The sequence below is a fragment of the Rana temporaria genome, chromosome 4, assembly GCF_905171775.1.
Source record: "Rana temporaria chromosome 4, aRanTem1.1, whole genome shotgun sequence".
Lineage (NCBI taxonomy): Eukaryota > Metazoa > Chordata > Amphibia > Anura > Ranidae > Rana > Rana temporaria.
Window position 1 is genome coordinate 198039982 of NC_053492.1, and position 19613 is coordinate 198059594.

Genomic DNA, 19613 nt, shown 5'->3' on the forward strand with positions numbered 1-19613 from the left:
TTGTTTGTTTTACTTTTCTCTTTGCTATATTTTAGATCAGTTTTTTTTATATTATTTATTAAAAATAGAATGGTTTAAATTGTGTCATGGATTAATAATAAGCACTGTATAGAGACAGCTAAAACAAATGGTCCCTTATTTTTTTAAGTCAAATAAGGGAGGTCTGGCCTGTAGAGGATTTGTGCAGAATAGTTTGCCTATATGTAGTAAATGTATAAGAGTGACTGTCCATTATTATTATAGTATTTAATCCAAAACTATCATGTTTTACAGATGTCAATGAATGTAGCCAACAGCCATGTGACCAGATCTGCTCCAACACAATTGGTTCATACTCATGCTCCTGTCAAGATGGGTACTCTAAAAACCCAAACAACACAAATCTGTGCATTCGTAAGAATTACTATTTTTTTTTTTACTATACAAAAAAGTCATGAATTTGTTAAGATAGATTGCTATAGATGGTATTTTGTTAAGAATACTTTTGTTAAGAAAAAAACATTTCCTCTGGATGATTTATGCACATAGAAGGGACTTTTTTTATTTGAAATTATCAAAAACAATAAGTACAGAAAAGAATGTTGTACAGACAGAAAACAAAAAAGCGATAAACAAATCATAGCAGGGATTTTAACAAACCATGTGGTGGAGTCCCACTTTTGTTTTTCTGAAGAAATAGCTGTCTATTTGCTGTTTCCATGTGCAAAGTAAATATGAATGGGAGTGACTTTATAATTATCAATCAGCTGCTTGTAGGGTTGTAATGAAAAACGTGTCAGGGTTTGAATCAGAAGTCAAGTCCTGGGGAAAAAAGTGTGGGAACTCCCACCCAAGATCCACTCCCCCACCAAAAAAAAAAAAATGATACGCTCATATGCATAATTACTATACCACATTTTCTTTTTCCGATCCACTGTACCTTAGTAATCCTTTATGTTACTGGCCGCTTCCTGTATATGGAGCATGTGCTGTTTATCAACACCAATTTGTTAGGGAATTATAAACATTAACACTTTCATAGTATATACAGTGGAATGTGCTTCACCCTAATAAATGAATACATGTAGAAAATACTGTGAGACTATTCTCTGGTTGACTGAATCTACGGGTACATCTGTGCAACACCTAACTTACAATATTCTTTGTAATCTAGGACTATTGTCTTACTGAGGTGCCATTTAAAATACAGGTGAAACTCGAAAAATTTGAAACTCGAGTAATTTCTGCTTGCCTATCATATCAAGTTCTTACTTGTACACACAATCGTTTTTCCGTCGGAATAAACTCAGACGTGTTTTTCCGACGGAATTCCGCTTAAGCTGTCTTGCATACACACGGACACACCAAATTCCGACCGTCAAAAATGCGGTGACGTATAACACGTACGACGAGCCGAGAAAAATTAAGTTCAATGCTACTGAGCATGCGTCAACTTGATTCTGAGCATGCGTGTTTTTTTCTCCGTCAGAGTTCCATACAGACAAACAGAATTTCTGATAGAAATTCTTTCCGTCTGTTCTCTTTCTAAGTCCGTCGGAATTTCCGATGGAAAAAGTCAGATTTGGGACACACACGGTCGGAATATCCGATGAAAAAATTCCATCTGACTTTTTTCATCGGAAATTCTGATCGTGTGTACGAGGCATTATTGTTATATTTCAAATATTTATAATAAGTTACTGTATATAATATTTATGTTCTGTATTTTTTTTTTTGCAGAGAATAATTATTGTAAGAGCTCACCCTGTGTGCATGGTCAGTGTCAAAATGGTCTGTATAACTACATATGCCTGTGTGCTGCTGGATGGGAGGGATCAACGTGTAACACAGGTAAGTCACAGTAATAGTTTTAATTTTATATAAGATACAGCCTTTTTTCAATTATTAGCATTTGTCAGTCAGATAGTTCTAACATTCATCAAGGGATAACAAATCATTTTAATTAGGAGGATTTTGAGAAACTGTTAAATCTGGTCAAAGAGCTCCAATGCAGTAACCTCCCGCATATGTGCATTTGCATCGCAATCGTGTCCAGCAGAGTACCTTCATTGTGCGCACACAGGGCATTCAAAGGAAAATTAGCATCACCGTCTGCTTGTTGCCAGACCGTGTTGTTACTATTAAGGTGGTGTTTCGAGGGTGGGTTTGACTTTTGCATCTAAGTATTTTTGTATCTATGCATGTATCTCAAATTGTATTGAAGCTATAGTATAATAGGACTGGGAGACATTTCCACTATGCAGGTCACTTAGGGGCATATTTATAAAGCAGTGAATGTGACTTTCATCAAACATTCACTGGTAGTAAAGCAAACGCTGTCATTTAAAGCAAAAGCATCAGAAGGTTCACCTGTAGTTTATGTTTAAAGAATGCTTTATAAATTTAAACCTAAATATCGGCATAGATGATAATTAGCAAATTCCATTGCAAGTTTCTATTTCCATTACAATCAGGGCTGGATTCCAGACAAGGCCACGAGGCAAGGCCTTGGGGCGGCAGTGGGTGCAGGGGCGGCGCCGGTGGAATGGCAGTCCTTCTCCCAGTGATCGTGGAGGGGAAGAGAGAGAAAGCCAAGAGAGAAAGCAACTGGTGGCTATTACCGTCGGTCCGCTTTTGGTTCGTACTGCGCAAGCGATGCGCCTGCGCAGTACAGGGGGGACACTCATTGGCAGAACACCAGCAGCAAGTCCCCATATTTCGACCCGGCGTCCCGACCAGCGACTACTATCAACAAGTCCTGTGTGGGGGAGGGGGGGGGCAGGGCCATCTACATAGCATCTATCACTCTCAGTGCCATCATGGGGCCACCAATTTCGGGGGAAGCATGGGCTCAAGAACCAGCTGCTTTGGGGAACGTGCAGGGGCCCCCCATGCAGCTGGGGCCCCTGGGCAGTGCCCAGGTGTGCCCTCTCATTAAGACAGCCCTGGGGGGGTGACCGCATTGAAGGACCCGGTCTTGGGGCGGCAAAGGGAGTACATTTTGTGCTTGCCTCAACTTCAATAGGGTAGCCAAAGAAAAAGGCTTTATTTTTGTAAACATTATCAAAATGCTTCTTTGATGTGCTGAAGGTTGCTGGTATTGTAATAATGATACAAGTGAATCATGCTCACTTTGTTTAGTACAGAAAGCATAGTACTGTACCCAAGTGCTGCTGCTAATGAAAGGCATTCAAGCAGAAAGACGAAGGGGAAAGAGAAACCCACTGAAACTCTGAGTATCTAAAACTCATAGTAACTGCAACATCTCTAATCCCTGTTTCAAAGCCACTTGTACTGCATACTTGAAAATAGTTCTATATATTAACGTACTGATCTAGATAAGTGCTACCATTGTATCCTCAGCTAAATTATTGTGCTTGCTCCATCAGATATTAATGAATGTGTCAGAAACAATCCCTGCAGCTCTCACGGCACTTGCAAAAACACCCTGGGCTCCTACACCTGCAATTGCATGTCTGGGTGGAGTGGACCATTATGCAGTATTGGTAAGTATAAAATGAAGAATTTGTCTTCTCTAATCTTGAAGTGATCCTTTCCTTTGCCCATGCAAAAACAAAGCAAAGCAAAATGTTTTTATGATGCCTGTGCCCTAACCCTCCTTATTTTCACCCTCTTCTGTTTTGTTCAACTGTTTAAATTGAAGGAAAATGTTTGTGCTTGGGGAGGATGTAAACCTTGCCCCATTTTTCTATGATTAAGCACCTGTAATCAGGCCACTGTCTGATTCGAACCTGCTGACCCGGATGACCCCCATGGGCATCTTCAGTGAGGGCAGTGATTATAAAAGGCTCTGGCTCACTGCAATTAGCTCACATTCTGCTCGCTGGTGCTGCTGTAGGAAACCCCTTTCACTACTAGTCCCTAGATGCTTACTGCCTGTGGAAGGTGCTCTCAGTCTCTGAGCATCGCTCCCTGCAAGTGCTGTATATTTATCTGTTAGTGTTGCCACCAGTGCTAAATTGTTGCACAGACTCTGTTACTGTATGTTGGAAGGTTTGCCACAATACAATTCCTGAAACTCCTCGGGGGTGCTTACCACCTGGGCCTTTCTATAGTCAACATTAGTTACTGTATCTTGATTGTCGTCTTCATGCCATCTACACAATGGTAACTGTATTCATGTGTGCTTATAAAAACAACCTATGCTCTTTTTAGAGGATTGTTTAGGAGTCTATCATGCACCTGTCTATAGGTTGCCCTAGAATGGTTCGTTTTTTTCAGTTTAGTAGCTCACAAAATGACTTTTCATCGATAGATGAAGAGTTTTATATCTCTATCAGTAACTAAACAATGCAATTCACTTTGTACTCAGGTGATGGTATTATAGAGGAATTTTTCAATTTTACAGGATACTATAAGTCAAATTGGTAAACCAAGGATTGCCTTATTCACTCAACTGAATTTGGCTGACTTGGTAAAAATATATACCTAGTAAAGTCTACAAACACTTCCCGACCAGTGATGTACCCATATGCTGCTGGACCTTCGGTGGTTACACCCGGATGATGCCTGCTTTTGCAGGCATCACTACAGTACTGTTTTTTAGAGACAGGAGTCAGCTCCCCTGTAAAAGCAATCCTATTGGCTAACTAGCTGCTGGACTGCTTTTACTTACAAGCAGCGGGAGATGACATCCCCCCTTCCTGTCAACTTTTGTGGCTTGTTCGGGCTCTTCCATTCTACCGCATCTGCCGGCTGGTTATACAGACGAACAAAGCCACGATCAGCTTTGAACGGATCTCTGGAAGCAAAGACATGACATCATCAATGGCACTTTAAAAAAAATCAAAAGCATTCAAAAACACAGATCTTGGTGTTTTGAATGCTTTTAAGGGCATAGGAGAGATTTGAGGTCCATAAAGAGTACCTGTCACAGGCATATTGCTAACACAAGGATGTTTACATTCCTTGTGACAGTAATAGAAAGTGATACATTTTTTTTTTAAAGCAACAGTGTCAAACATTTTTTTTATTATTATAATAAAAAAAGTCCCCCCCCCCCCCCGTGCTTGCATGCAGAGGCGAACACCTGCAGCAGTCTTTCACACACGCAAACAGTGATCATTCCCCACATGTGAGGTATTACTGCAAACGTCAGATTATAGGCAGTAATTCTAGCACCAGACCTCCTCTGTAAATCTAAAGTGGTAATCTGTAAAGGCTTTTAAAGCATCCCCTATGGATAGTAAAATGTACATTGTTTCTTGCCATTTCAATGGCAATTTTAAAGCGTGAAATGTTTGGAGTATTTACTTAGCGTCACGTCATCTTTTACATACCAAAACATTAGGTAAGATATTGTGTTTTTGCATTAAAATTCAATGTGGTTTTTCCCCCCGAGAATTTGAAAAACCGCTGCGCAAATACCGTGTGATATAAAAATTTACAAAACCCAGTATATTCTAGGGCAGCAGTCCCTAAACTTTTTGGCACCAGGAACTGGTTTCAGGGCAGCCGACAGACAAGGACACAGACAAGCGAAGTGGAGATGTGTGGCTGCAGTAGTCGGGGTGGGAGGTCAGAGTGGAGCAGGGCATTTTGAGAGACAAACACATGGTGTGTGTTGCTGGTGCTCAGTACTGATGGTGGGAGTGATAGGGCAGGGAGAAGTGAGGTTCCGGGCATGTATATTCAGAGTGTAGTAAACACACACAGGTGCAGGGAATTCTGGTACCTCACCAGGCTCCAGTGACAGTTTCTGTCTCTGCCCTAGTGGTTAGTTCCAGACAAGACGAGTGGAGTGGGTTGTTTTCAGCTTTCCCCCGCGGGTGTCTCTTCCATCTGTCAACTGGGCTTTCCCCTGGTTCAATCAGTGGGTAAGCAGGTGTTCCAGGCGGGTCCCTCGAGGGTATGTGTGGCTTACTCCTTCTCACTACATAAGAACCCTCACCTGTCTGTCAGCCCTAGCTCCCCTCCACCCCTCTGGCCAATGGGCGGCTGTGTAACTTACCATCCAGCACTTTCTCATTCTTTTGAAGGATGCATTGAGGTTGTTTGTTTTTCCAAGGATACACTGTTTTACAATAAATCAATCTACTTCATCTACCATTGACATCCTGCAAGCTGAGGTAAAGCTGTTATACAGGCTAGATCCATCCTATAGACAGATTGACTGCAAATCATGCCTGACAGATTTCTTCTGATGGGCTGTGTTGGGACTCTGATCACAAGTGATTTAGTTACTCACTGTGGACACTAGCATTACTGACTTGATTATTTATACCAGGACTTTGGTGTGCTTCTAGGGCATGTTCTGCCTGCACTGTTTTTGATTTTTTTTTTTGTGAATTCTGTGACTTGTAGTCTATTCTAGCTGGGTGTGGGTTTTGTAGGAGAAAAATGGGGGAAAAGGACCCCAAGAAATGGAGAGTGGGTACTAGATGCGACAACAAGGTTGTTGCACTGTTACACATTAAAAAAATATCTTTATTTGGACCACGTTGTATAGAAAAACATATAGCAAAAATTCTAGATTAGTTCTTCCACCCACCACTTAAAAATTACAACATTGTGATTTTTAAGTGGTGGATGGAGGTACAAATCTAGCGTTTTTGCTATATGTTTTTCTATATTTTAGGAGTCCAAATAAATATGTTTTTCTACAGTGTAACAACTTTGTGGTCGCATCTAGTACCCGTTCTCTATTTCTTGGGGTCCTTTCCCTCATTTTTTTTTAGTTTTGCATAAATCCTGGGTACGCTGACTCACACCTATATAGTGTCAACACAATATTACTATTTTATTTGGTTTCCTGTTTTTTAGTGTCACTTGGCATGTTGACACTCATTATAGTTCTGTCTGGTAGTAGGAATCTGCTCCTATTCCTCCATGTCTCTTAGTGCCTGGTAAAGGAGGTGGTGGCCTGGGTGCACAACAAGAGAACCTGTCCTGAGGAACATGGTGCCCATTAAAGTTTTTCTCCTCTCCATCTTCTTGATTATGTGTAAAGCTTAACTTCAATTCACTAAACTTTACAAGGTGAACATGCACTTTGCAAAGTAACATTTCGTACTCCTTTATTACATCAACTGTATTATTTATGAATAATTCTGATTTGATTGTTTTATTTTACTTTGTGCTTCATTGTCAACAGCTATCTTTAAAATCGTATATATCTTATTTAATTCATTTTAGATATCAATGAGTGCCTTTCTAACCCATGTGGCAGTTATGGAACTTGTTACAACACTATAGGAAGCTATGTATGTTCCTGTAATTCCGGATTCACTGGGGTCAACTGTCAAACTAGTAAGTGAGCCAATATAATCCTTTCTGTCAGCATTGCATTCACGGCTTCATCTCTGTAATCTCTTTATTTATGTTTGCCATAGTTCTTGTGCACTTCACTAATATTTGTTTTTGCACCCACAGATATTAATGAGTGTCTGAGCAATCCCTGTACGAATGGTGCCACATGCAATGATGGCATCAATGCTTTCTCCTGTTCCTGTGCTCTAGGTTTCACTGGCAGGTTCTGTGAATTAAGTAAGTATTACAATATCCAATTTTGGACCCCACATGGGCAGAGCTTAGCCAAAACTGGTGTGGCCTATCCAACTGTGGGTTTTGTTGTGTGTGGATGGACAGAGGTTGAATGGATGGATGATACTTTGAATAAGCCAGGAATGAATCTGCCTTTATATTGCTGCCAGTATACAAATACATTAAACACATATTTGGTATTCGTAAATGTGTTTTTTTATTTTTATTTCAGGAATTAATTTCTGCAGCAGCACTACATGCAAGAATGGTGGCGTCTGCGTTAGTCTGATAAATGATTTCTTGTGCTTTTGTCCATCTAACTGGCAGGGGAAGAAGTGTACCGATGGTAATAATATACCTATTATTAGTGTTATTATTATTGTGGCTATTGTTATCATAGAGCAAATGTTATTAATGAATAAACAAAATGATTGAGCCGATAAACACTTTTATGTTTCAGATGTGAATGAATGTACAAATGGGCAAAGCCGATGCAGTCCTTATGCAAGCTGTACTAATACAGTTGGATCATATTATTGTACATGCCAGTCTGGATACATTGGGGACGGATTTACCTGCAGAGGTATAGCTAAATGTTAATTTTGAATTGTTTGTAGATAGGCATATCTTTAGGGCATCGAGGAATATTTTATTATTATATTCTACTGCATCTCATTTCATTTTTCCTTGTTATCTTTTCCAATAGTATAGAGTTGCTGCCTATTTCCTACATTGGCAGATCCATTACCTGAAGCTGCAGACTCTGCAAATGACTTTAATTTTAAGATTATTTTGCACATTATTTTACCACTATTAGCAGCGCTAAACCAAAATATTACTCAAGTTCTAAGCCAGGGCTGCAAACATAATGTAATTCTTTTACCTTTGAATATGTACATATAGTACTGTATATCATGACTGTGACCACATATCCACTGTGAAAGGAAGGCTATAGTAAGTCTGAGCATCTCCTCAGTTTATGCAGATGTTACAGTTCCACATGGACAATACAGCTAGGGGAAAGCGGAACACAGTTATTACATAGTATGTATCATTTGTAACCAAAAGAAATGACTGATTTATTTTTATTTACTTTTTAGAGAACAGACTGTTTGATTATTCTGGTGGGTTCAGAGCAACCCAGCGCTACAAGGATTTTGCCTCTCCTATAATCAACGTCCCAATGGGATTTCCTTTTGGTGGCTCTTTTTACAGCTCATTATATGTAAGTCATACATTTATATCTACAGTTATAACATCAGGGACAGCCTTACAATTCTGCCAAAATGAAGGATATCAGGTGTGATTGCTAAGGGTTTGGTAGGGTCGAACAAACATGGGTGCAATTATAAAGAAGCTGTATAGGCAGTGATTTTTAGCGGTCTCATATAAATTGTTCCCATTACTGACCATTTCCTGCTGCAAGTTCACAGTCTCTGACAATCTGTAGCCTTACATATGTGGAATATAATGTGCATCTCTTTGTCTCTGAACACACATGAGGCCTCCTGTGTCTAGTACATCTAGTATTTTGGTCACCACTGCATGTTCATGGGTGGACGTCTGAGATACAGCCCCTGTTCACGTGATTTTAACATCTTTGACATCTGAAAAAACTATATGATTGCACTATTGCAAACGCAGAAGAGAATCCCACTACATACACACTTGCAAATAACGAAGCAAGACAAAATTAAAAATCTAAGAGAAAAAAATATAATATTGTTAAGCCATATTTATTTTACATTACTTTTATTTTTTTTCAAACTAATGTTTAAATTGTTTTTTTTTTTTTAGTTTACTGCTTAAATAAATCTTTAATAAAATCTTCTAAACACATTGCATTAGTGTCACATGGCATTAAAAGTTTCTATAGAGAATTATAGCGTATGGGAGGTTATGAGTCACTTTTTTTCAATAATTCAGCTGTTCTTGAATAATAGCTACAGCTACTGAGCCCTGTACACAACACATGTTTTCAGTACAGCAGTTAGCCTGGGAACATGAGAAAAAAACCTTAAGCTCTACATGCTGGCTGGAATATATAAATATAATAAGCAATATGCCATATGTATCTGATGGCACTAAAATATTATTAAATGCTTTGTCCTGCACATACATGGTTAAAATAAATATATACAAAAATCACTATAGCTTGAAGTACTTTTACGCTAAAAATAAATCAGAGTCAAATAATTTAAACCAATGCTGGATATGGTAAATACTCAGCTTATCAATATCAGTAGAAAGCAGAATCTGGAAGGCAAAGAAACACAGAAGAGGAACATTAGGAATGTGCAAGACGAATTTACCATTAGCTTGTAAATTATTTTGTGAGTTTCTTGCTGCTCAGACATAGCATTGGGCTAACTAAAATGCTACATGAGATCAGATCCAAGAAATATTTCACTAAAGTAGGAAACATGGAATTGAATTGTAAGTTTGGCTCAATGTTTTTGAATGTCAAAGTTTGTTTTCTGAGTCTCCAAATCATGTACAAGTGGGTCACAAAATTCTAGACAATAGTTAAAATAGTAGTCAACTCCCCCCCCCCCCAATGTTTTTCCCCCCACTTACCTGTAGTGCTATAATATTTTTTGCACACTTTAAAGCACATACTCACTGTAACGGTCACAATCTACTGTTTGGGTGCTACACAGCGGGTCCTGTGCCACCATCTTTGGAAGCAAAAAGGTATAGACAGCCGCACTCCGATAAATGTAAAAAACAATAAAAGCCTTTAATCCAGTAAAAAAACACTGCACAAACAGAGAAACAGCAAACGGTGGGATAATATAGCTGACGCGTTTCACATTGTTATACAATGCTTAGTCAATGCTTAGTCTTTCCCCTACTGTGCCACCATCTTGGTCCTCTTCATCTGGCTGACTCTTCCAAGTGTAGGCAGACAATTTTGATGATGTTCCTGTCTTACTCCCAGCCCTCCCGAGCCTGCAGCCTCCTGGAAGATATGATGTAAATATCTCAGGACCAGGTACACATAATTCTGGCCTAGTTCAGAATGGTGGTGGATGGAAAAGCAAAAAAAAAATTTAAAGATTTCCATTCACTTCCTATCAAGTTGACAAAACCGTAAGTATGGAAACTTTGTCAACAGGATATATGCAGCAACAAGAACGTTTTCCCATTCTACTAATAAAAGTACTTTTATTGCTGTCTGTATTAGTGATATTCATGTTGATGCACCAAAAAAGTTGAAAATCTTCACTCAAACCGCGAGTATTCACTTTAATCATGTGAAAACAAATTCCTATTAATTTTGAATATCTGATTATATGTTTGGATAACTGAAGTAATTGTTCACCCAATTTTTAAATGAAGATTCTCCTCCCGTAACTATTTTAATCACACAATCAGAGTGTTTTTGAATTCTGCATTAACTTTTGTGATTCATATTGTACCATGGATGAACAAAAAATGGAGACTCATTTGCATCTTGTAACTCATTTTGAAATGATTGGCTGCAAATAATTGTGCAATGTTTTAAATACTGATTCATCATCAACCCGTTTGTATACATTTATAGATCTTCTTCTGCCTAAACTAATCAATATGACTTGTTTTTCTTTTGCACAGTTCACAGACAATGGTGTTATCATATTTCGTCGGAATTCGTATGACCCTATTTACACAATGCCTTACCCATTAAGCACTTTCTACAACTACGACTATTCCACGCCACCCATGATCGCTGTTTTCTGGGCAGATGCTGACTTCTCCCGTACAGGGGATTTGTACTACCAGGTGAGACAAATCAATATTTTAAGATACTTAAGATAGTGTATAAAAATGTATTACAACCTGATACATTGAAACCAATGTTGAATATTTTTTTGCCAGTTGTTTTACCTCTTCTGCTATTTGTGTCCCATTGGGAAGAATTACTTTCACTTCCTGTCCTGTAGACACAACAGGTAGTTAGACCAAATCGCAGTTGTCACCAGTCCTCATTAAAAGATTTCCCTTTCTGCCTCTTCCTTTGACAACTCAATTTTTTTGATTTTCAGTGACCATGTTTAGGATATCATATAGAGAGGATGAATCTCCCAGTGAGATACATAATTCATATTCCCATTGCACACATTCCTGGATAAGCTCTTGGGTTTGGGTCCTCGTAGCAACAACCAGCTGGATACTGGTGCACGTTACAGTAGAAATATTTGCCAGCACACCATGGAACAATGTAAATAGTGTCCAAAAGGATGATTTATTGCATGATCACAAAACAAAGAGAGTGCAGTGAGGACACAGGCAAAAATACAATATGACACATGTCCTATGTTGTATCTCTTTCCTACTTTATTATATGCTAAAAAAAAAAAAAAGTTTTGGTTTTAGATACACTTTAAATCTCTGACCAGAAATCCTTCAAGTTCTGAGCTGACAGTTCTTTTTCTGCCGATATTTATTAAAAATATAGTGACTTTTTTATTATAATATAGCATTAATCTAGAGATGATAGATTTATAATAATGATACTATGATACCTAATTGGTAAACATCTGTTTTTCCAATTATTATTATTATTATTATTTAAGTATCATTCACCATCACTCCCCATAATCCTAATAGGGATGCTCTGTGCCTCTGATTGGGTCATTGAATTGGTGTTTCTCGGTTGAATGTTTTGGCAGTAAGCACTGAGAGATTGCTTATAACAAACATATTATTTTTTCTCCAGATTTATGACTTCCAGGCCAATCCAGGCCAAAATACAGATTTTAAAACTAAATTGGAATCGCAAATAAAATTGAATTTCTCCTCCACTATTTCAAATTTCAAGGCTCTCTGGGCTTTAACGATAACTTGGGATCAAGTTTTACCGTATCCTGCATATTTCTTCAATCCTTCACAGGTAAAATTGTACTGAAACGCTTGCATGCCATTAATATGTGTTATCATGACCACAGATTTTGTTTCAGATTTTATACGTTGATGCAAAAATATTTGTCAACAACTTTATACCATGAGGATCTGTCTCCTTGGATATAATCTGAAGATATTGTTTAGCCAGGCCCTTAACTGTTGATACATTTTATGGACCTGACATATTATAGTTGAGATAAAATCTTATGCCTAGTACACACAATCGTTTTTCCCGTTGGGAAAACTGCCGTGTTTTCCTTTGGTTTGGGAAAACCAGACGTGTGTATGCTCCTTAGCAGTTTTTCCGACATGAAAACTGTGGTTTAAAAAATGAGAACATGTCCTCTTTTTTCTCGCCGCGAATCGCATTGTTTTTTTTCCCCGCAGTTTTCCTATAGGAAACACTGCGAGGGAGCATACACATGGCCGGTTATCCCGACCAAAGTTCTCATGGCAGTTTTCCTGTCGGGAAAACCGGCCGTGTGTACAGGGGAAAAGGGACCAAGCCGGTTCCCGGTTTTGCCCTTGGTTTTCCTGGCGGTCTTTTGACCGTCGGGAAAATCGATTGCGTGTACTAGGCAAAAGAGTATACAGACAGCTTTATATATTTTTTTACTAATGGTACATTCATTCACTATAGGAAATCTTTTATGACAATGTAACATGGTAGATGTTGTAACTGAGGATGCAACGGGTTACAGTTTTATATATTTATCTTATCAAGTGTTTATGGTTCACTTTAATGCTAACAGTTGACAGAGAGGTATTATTGGTCTAATGGTGCAGATTTATTTAATTAATAGATAACCTCTGCTTAAAGGGTTAGTTCACCAAAAAATGTATATGCAGATATGTCTGTAGATACAACACAAACTGTATAGCTTTGACTAAAGATGAATATTGCCCTTGCTATAGGTGTAGGCTATATACAGTGCTTTGAAAAAGTATTCATACCCCTTGAAATGTTCTGCATTTTGTCATGTTACAACCAAAAACGTAAATACCAGTAGATTACTCATGGAGACCCAGCTGGGACACATTTCTGAGGCCTGACAGGGTCAGTGGTCTAGAACAGTGGTCCCCAACCTTTTTGGCACCGGGGACCAGCATTTGGAAGAAAATTGTGCCAAGGCCCGATGATGCGGGCCGACAATGCGTTTTTTCACGGCCAATTGGTCAGGAAATGGCTGGTGTTAGCACTTCAATCATCACAACACCATGGTTAATATGGTGTCAGGATGATTGAAGCGCATTACTTTTATTATATTGTAATATAAAATTAAATAGTTAAACTCATAATGCAGAATCTGCCACCAGATGCAGATTGCCACAGTGCCTGTCACCAGATTGCCACATGCCATCAGATGCAGATTGCCACATGCCACAGTCACATGCCACCAGATGCAGATTGCCACAATGCCTGTCACCAGATTGCCACATGCCACCAGATGCAGATTGCCACAGTCACATGCCACCAGATGCAGATTGTCACAGTGCCTGTCACCAGATTGCCACAGTGCCACCAGATGCAGATTGCCACATGCCACAGTCGCATGCCACAGTCACATGCCACCAGATGCAGATTGCCACAGTCACATGCCACCAGATGCAGATTGCCACAGTGCCTGTCACCAGATTGCCACATGCCACCAGATGCAGATTGCCACATGCCACCAGATGCAGATTGCCACAGTCACATGCCACCAGATGCAGATTGCCACAGTGCCTGTCACCAGATTGCCACAGTGCCACCTGATGCAGATTGCCACATGCCACAGTCGCATGCCACAGTCACATGCCACCAGATGCAGATTGCCACAGTCACATGCCACCAGATGCAGATTGCCACAGTGCCTGTCACCAGATTGCCACATGCCACCAGATGCAGATTGCCACATGCCACAGTCACATGCCACCAGATGCAGATTGCCACAGTGCCTGTCACCAGATTGCCACATGCCACCAGATGCAGATTGCCACATGTCAGTCACATGCCACCAGATGCAGATTGCCACATGCCTTCAGATGCAGATTGCCACATGCCACAGTCACATGCCACCAGATGCAGATTGCCACAGTGCCTGTCACCAGATTGCCACATGCCACCAGATGCAGATTGCCACATGCCACAGTCACATGCCACCAGATGCAGATTGGCACATGCCACAGTCACATGCCACCAGATGCAGATTGCCACATGCCTCCAGATGCAGATTGGCACATGCCTCCAGATGCAGATTGCCACATGCCACAGTCACATGCCTCCAGATGCAGATTGCCACATGCCACCAGATGCAGATTGCCACATGCCACCAGATGCAGATTGCCACATGCCACCAGATGCAGATTGCCACATGCCACAGTCGCATGCCACCAGATGCAGATTGCCACAGTGCCTGTCACCAGATTGCCACATGCCACCAGATGTAGATTGCCACATGCCACATGCCACCAGATGCAGTGTTCTGACACCAGCACCCAGATAGAGAACACTGACACCAGCACCCAGATACAGAGCACTATCTGGGTGCTGGTGTCAGTGTTCTATCGCAGTGCTGGTGCCAGTGAAGGAGGTAGCCAATCAGCAGGCAGTGCCAGCATAGGATGCAGAGCGCCCCCGGCCCACCACAACCGAGCATCAGCACTGGACTGGGTTGGGACCTCCCGACCCCTGCAGTGGTGCCCTGCATAGGTGGGGGTAAGTGCAGGGTGGAGGGGTCAAGGGCTGTCAAGCACAGGTTGGCACACTGGCACAGAACTGTGCTGCCCTGAGTGTGGCACTGAGGATCAGGAGGAAGGGAGTAGGGGGATAGGGCGGAGGTGGCTATAAAGACCAATGGCTGAGGGATGCTGGAGGAGCAGGGGTGGGGACTGACTCTCTCTGATGGTGGTAGCTGACTGCAGAAGGGGGTTGTGGCATGACACTTCTTCTTTCCTACCTCACATTGGCTTCATACAGCCCTGGTGAGGCTTCCTCCCCTGCGGGGCCCTCCTCCCCTCTGCTTACCAGATGCCGTACGCCTCCTCCGGGTGTGCAGGGATTGCTCACTCCAGTGGCACAGTGAGGGGTGACGGGGGGGGGGGGGCGATCTGCATCCCCAGAGTAGCAGGAACCATTAACTTCTTGCTGCAAGGAATGTATCTCCTCACCTTCTCCTCCGTACAACACAGTGCTGGCCCCGCCTCCTCCCCAGGACACATACAGAGCCACGGCTCCGTCCTCTCTCCCAGTCTCCACTGCCTGGCTGTAGAGCTCAGGCTGCTGCAGTGTGAGGGCACTTGTGTGTGTGGGCGGAAGTGCCGCGATCCGGGCGAGCGGTGAGAGATATCATCTCTCTGCTTGCCCGCCGCCGCACCTCACACAGTGCAGCCTTCGCGGCCCGGCTGCAAATAGGCTACGGCCCGGAAGTGGGCCGCGGACCGGGGGTTGGGGAACCCTGGTCTAGAAAAGTCACACACTGATGACTTTACTCATTTTAAAACATTTTTACTTATAAGCATGTGCCATAAAAAAGCATCTGAGATGCTGAGATGGAGGCTTGGAGCAGTGACTTCTGAATGACTCACTGACAGTATGGTTAATTAACTACTTCAATCTACTAACTGCGTGACTCCAAAGCTCTCCTTACATATAGTTCTCTTTGGTTGATTCCTGTTACCAGAGCGCAGGTGCACCAATATACTATTTATACACATGTACATTATTAAATACATACATGTTTTGTACAAAAGCTTTGAAATATTAAAGGGATATGCTCTTTTCATAACAGCATTTTAACTAAACCCTTTTCCCCTGATACCCTTGTAAAGCACAACAATTGTGGAGCAAAGCAGAACAGAAAGCAGAACCTGACTGTGTAATGTATGTAATGTAAAGGTTGATCGCTTTTACTTGTATAGCTAAACAAATCATAGTTCAACTTTACTTCCTCTGTAATGCACTATTTTGGAGTTTGTAGCAGGTAGAAGGTTACAGGTTTGTCTGGCTAGCATAACATTTCAGTCACCCTATTGTCCCCTTAGTTTGTGATATAGATTATCCTGGATGCCTGGCCTGTTTTTATGATTTGCTTTCATGTATTCCTTTTCAGACAAGCACCTATCAAGCTGTACTTGTCACAGATGGCATCAACTCGTTCTGCTTGATGTATTTTAAAGATGGAGGAATGAATTGGAATTATTTATCAATTCCTTCAAATTACTTACCAAAGATGGGCTACTTTAGGTACTTCCTTCTTTAAGTAAATATGTCTAATGAGTATGGAAAATAATTTATTAACATGTAATCTTAAAAGTAAGGTAAAGAACTAATTATGGTCCTAGGAACACATCTATATGTCAATACATGTTCATGTTCAGTGGCAACATTCTTAGCATTTTGTACAACATACTTAAAGTGGAACAAAACCCTCTTATCCTTTACTGCCAAGGAAACTGTCATCTTTGCCACCTTTTGCTTTGCAGTTGCCATGGGGTTGTACATGTGATCAGTTATGACACCAGCATTTTGATGGCTTGGAAGTTCGATTGAGTGCAGCTATGACAGTTATCATTTATGGCATGCCTTGAATATAACTGTTTTGGGGGACAAAAATTGGTGGGTTTAGTCCCACTTACAATTAAATAAGTAACCTGGATTGCCCATTCTTCATTGGAAAATTCAGAGTTCAGTAACAATTATGTATTTATGGTTTGGTAAATGTTACTTATGCGAGACTCTGGTTTTTACTCTCGCTATTTGGACATGGTGAATCATTGAATGTTTCAGTGATTCAAAATGGAATCCAAACACTGGGAACATCCTTCCTGCCACACACTTTCACTGTCCATCTGACACTCTACAAATGGGGAGTTTAGATTGAAAATGTAAATTGAATTTGCCCCATCCAACTTGCATTAGTTTCACATTTTAACCACTTCCTATCTCGCGTATAGTCAAATGACGGCTGCAAGGTGGCGCTGCCATCCTGGGCGGGCGTTATATGACATCCTTGGCTTCCCGGCCGCTAGGGGGCGAGCACGTGCCAGGTCACTCGGGAGCCGATGCGCGTGCCTGATGGCTGTGATGTCCACCAGGCACACGTGTTTGCCGGTCACAGAGCAGGGACGAGGATCAGTGTGTGTAAACACACAGATCCATGTCCTGTCAGGGAAGAGGAGACCGATTGTGTGCTCCTTGTATATAGGAGCACCGATCGGTCACCTCCCCCAGTCAGTCCCCTCCCCCCACAGTTGGAATCACTCCTTAGGTAACACATTTAACCCCTTGATCGCTCCCTAGTGTTAACCCCTTCCCTGCCAGTGACATTTATACAGTAATCAGTGCACATTTATAACAGTGTTCTCTGTATAATTGTCAATGGTCCAAAAATAGTGTCAAAACTGTCTGATCTGTCCGCCACAATATTGCAAATCGCAGATCGCCGCCATTACTAGTTAAAAAAAAATAATCCATAAATCTATCCCCTATTTTGTAGGTTCTATAACTTTTGCGCAAACCAATAAATATATGCTTATAGCGATTTTTTTTACCAAAAATATGTTGAAGAATACATGTAGGCCTAAACTGAGGAAGACATTTTTTTTTTTTAATTGGGATATTTATTATAGCAAAAAGTAAAAATGATTGTGTTTTTTTCAAAATTGTCGGTCTTTTTTTGTTTATAGCACAAAAAATAAAAACCGCAGAGGTGATCAAATACCACCAAAAGAAAAGCTCCATTTGTGGGAAAAAATTATCAAAATTTCTTTGGGGGTACAGTGTTGTATGACCGTGTAATTGTCATTCAAATCGCTCTTGTTCTTGCTCAACTTTCCTACCCTCCAGTTTTTCAATATGAGTCAGATGATTGAACCATGTCATTAGTTTACATAATCCATGCAAAATTTTTTATGACACCAACCATGACAGTTTGAATTTTATCGGAAGCACAATAATAGAAAGTTATTAGATTGTAAAACTCGGTCTACACATTGCAATAGCTTTTTCTTCTTTGTTTACTGCATGATTGTAAAGTTTTTATGAGCAGCAAAGCTTCTTAAAGTGTATCTAAACCCCAAGCTAAAATTAAAACATATTGTAGCTTAGTAGCCCTTGGCGTGGTGGCTGTTTTTCTTTTTCCAAGCGACATTTGCTTTATTTACACCTGCCAATCCTGCAAATAACAACATTTCTGTCCCTGGGTGGCTACACACACTCCTCCACTGTATCTATGGAGTAAGCAAACCTAGTCTGTTCTCCTATAATGGACTACAAACATATCTGTATCTTTTTATCTCCAGGATATGGGGGGTAGGGCAATTGGTAGTTTATTGAAGAAAGCTAGGAAGGTAGATATTCTTTGGTGCAGCAAACAGGAGCTGACATGACATGGCATTTTTTGGCAAGATCAAGATGTCCTGTATGTGCTGAAAATGTTCTTAGCTTGAAAAGAAACTAAAACAAATGCAGCCACCACATCTAAGGACTGTAAGCTGAAAAATATAGCATTTTTATTATTGTGTTTAGTGATCCCTAAATCTAACAAACTGTAACTGATGTTATATATTTACTGTGTTTTCTATGACTTTGTTTTATTTGTAGTGGAGAATCTTCATATTACAGTTCTGCTACCAATTTCCCAGCATACAATGACCCACAAACAAATTATGACGCTAGTATCCAGAAAAGGTACACTCCAGATCAGTACATAGGACAAAACACAAGTAAGTGCAATGATATTTCACCTGAAACATTTTACTCAGAAAGTGCATCTTACATAGAAAACATTTGGGGAATAAAGGCATTCTACAGACTGCAAAATCTCATATAAATGCATGTTTTAAATTTTTTTTTTTCGCAGATAAAAAAGGCTACTGGGCATATCGGCTTGAATATAACTCAGGATACACAGCAAATTACAGAAAGCAATGTTTGAACTGGTACTATAATGAAATTTACTCAAATGTATTCCCTTACTGGATGTATTATTCACGCCCATGCCCATGTACATACAGGCAGGCCGTATTTGATTCTTCCTACAGACAGGCAAATATTCTACCATACTATGGCATTCCTCAGAAATACACAGGTCAGTCTTTTTGTGTCTATTTTTCACCATCATATTAGAAATGAATGCAGAGCACATTTATGTCAGAGCAGAAAACTCCAGATCTGAGAGTCCTATGCCAGAAACATCACACCTTGCATTTATGTCTCTCAGCCTGCGTTCATTTCTGTTCCTCGTATTTCTTTTATATTGCAC

At 40.5% G+C, this 19613-nt stretch overlaps 1 protein-coding gene across 21 annotated transcripts in view; it reads left to right on the top strand.

Annotated features, from left to right (window-relative positions):
* LOC120936883 (mucin-4-like) overlaps positions 1-19613 on the top strand; it is a 162004-nt gene that overhangs the window by 26791 nt on the left and 115600 nt on the right. For all 21 annotated transcript variants that reach the window (XM_040349644.1, XM_040349628.1, XM_040349631.1 and 18 more), the window contains exons 4-16: positions 274-393; positions 1720-1830; positions 3369-3485; positions 7135-7248; positions 7372-7485; positions 7715-7828; positions 7943-8065; positions 8583-8707; positions 11080-11247; positions 12185-12358; positions 16461-16594; positions 18953-19074; positions 19212-19439. In XM_040349644.1, coding sequence (XP_040205578.1) covers positions 274-393; positions 1720-1830; positions 3369-3485; positions 7135-7248; positions 7372-7485; positions 7715-7828; positions 7943-8065; positions 8583-8707; positions 11080-11247; positions 12185-12358; positions 16461-16594; positions 18953-19074; positions 19212-19439 — 1764 coding nt within the window. The remainder of the gene's footprint in view (positions 1-273; positions 394-1719; positions 1831-3368; positions 3486-7134; positions 7249-7371; positions 7486-7714; positions 7829-7942; positions 8066-8582; positions 8708-11079; positions 11248-12184; positions 12359-16460; positions 16595-18952; positions 19075-19211; positions 19440-19613) is intronic.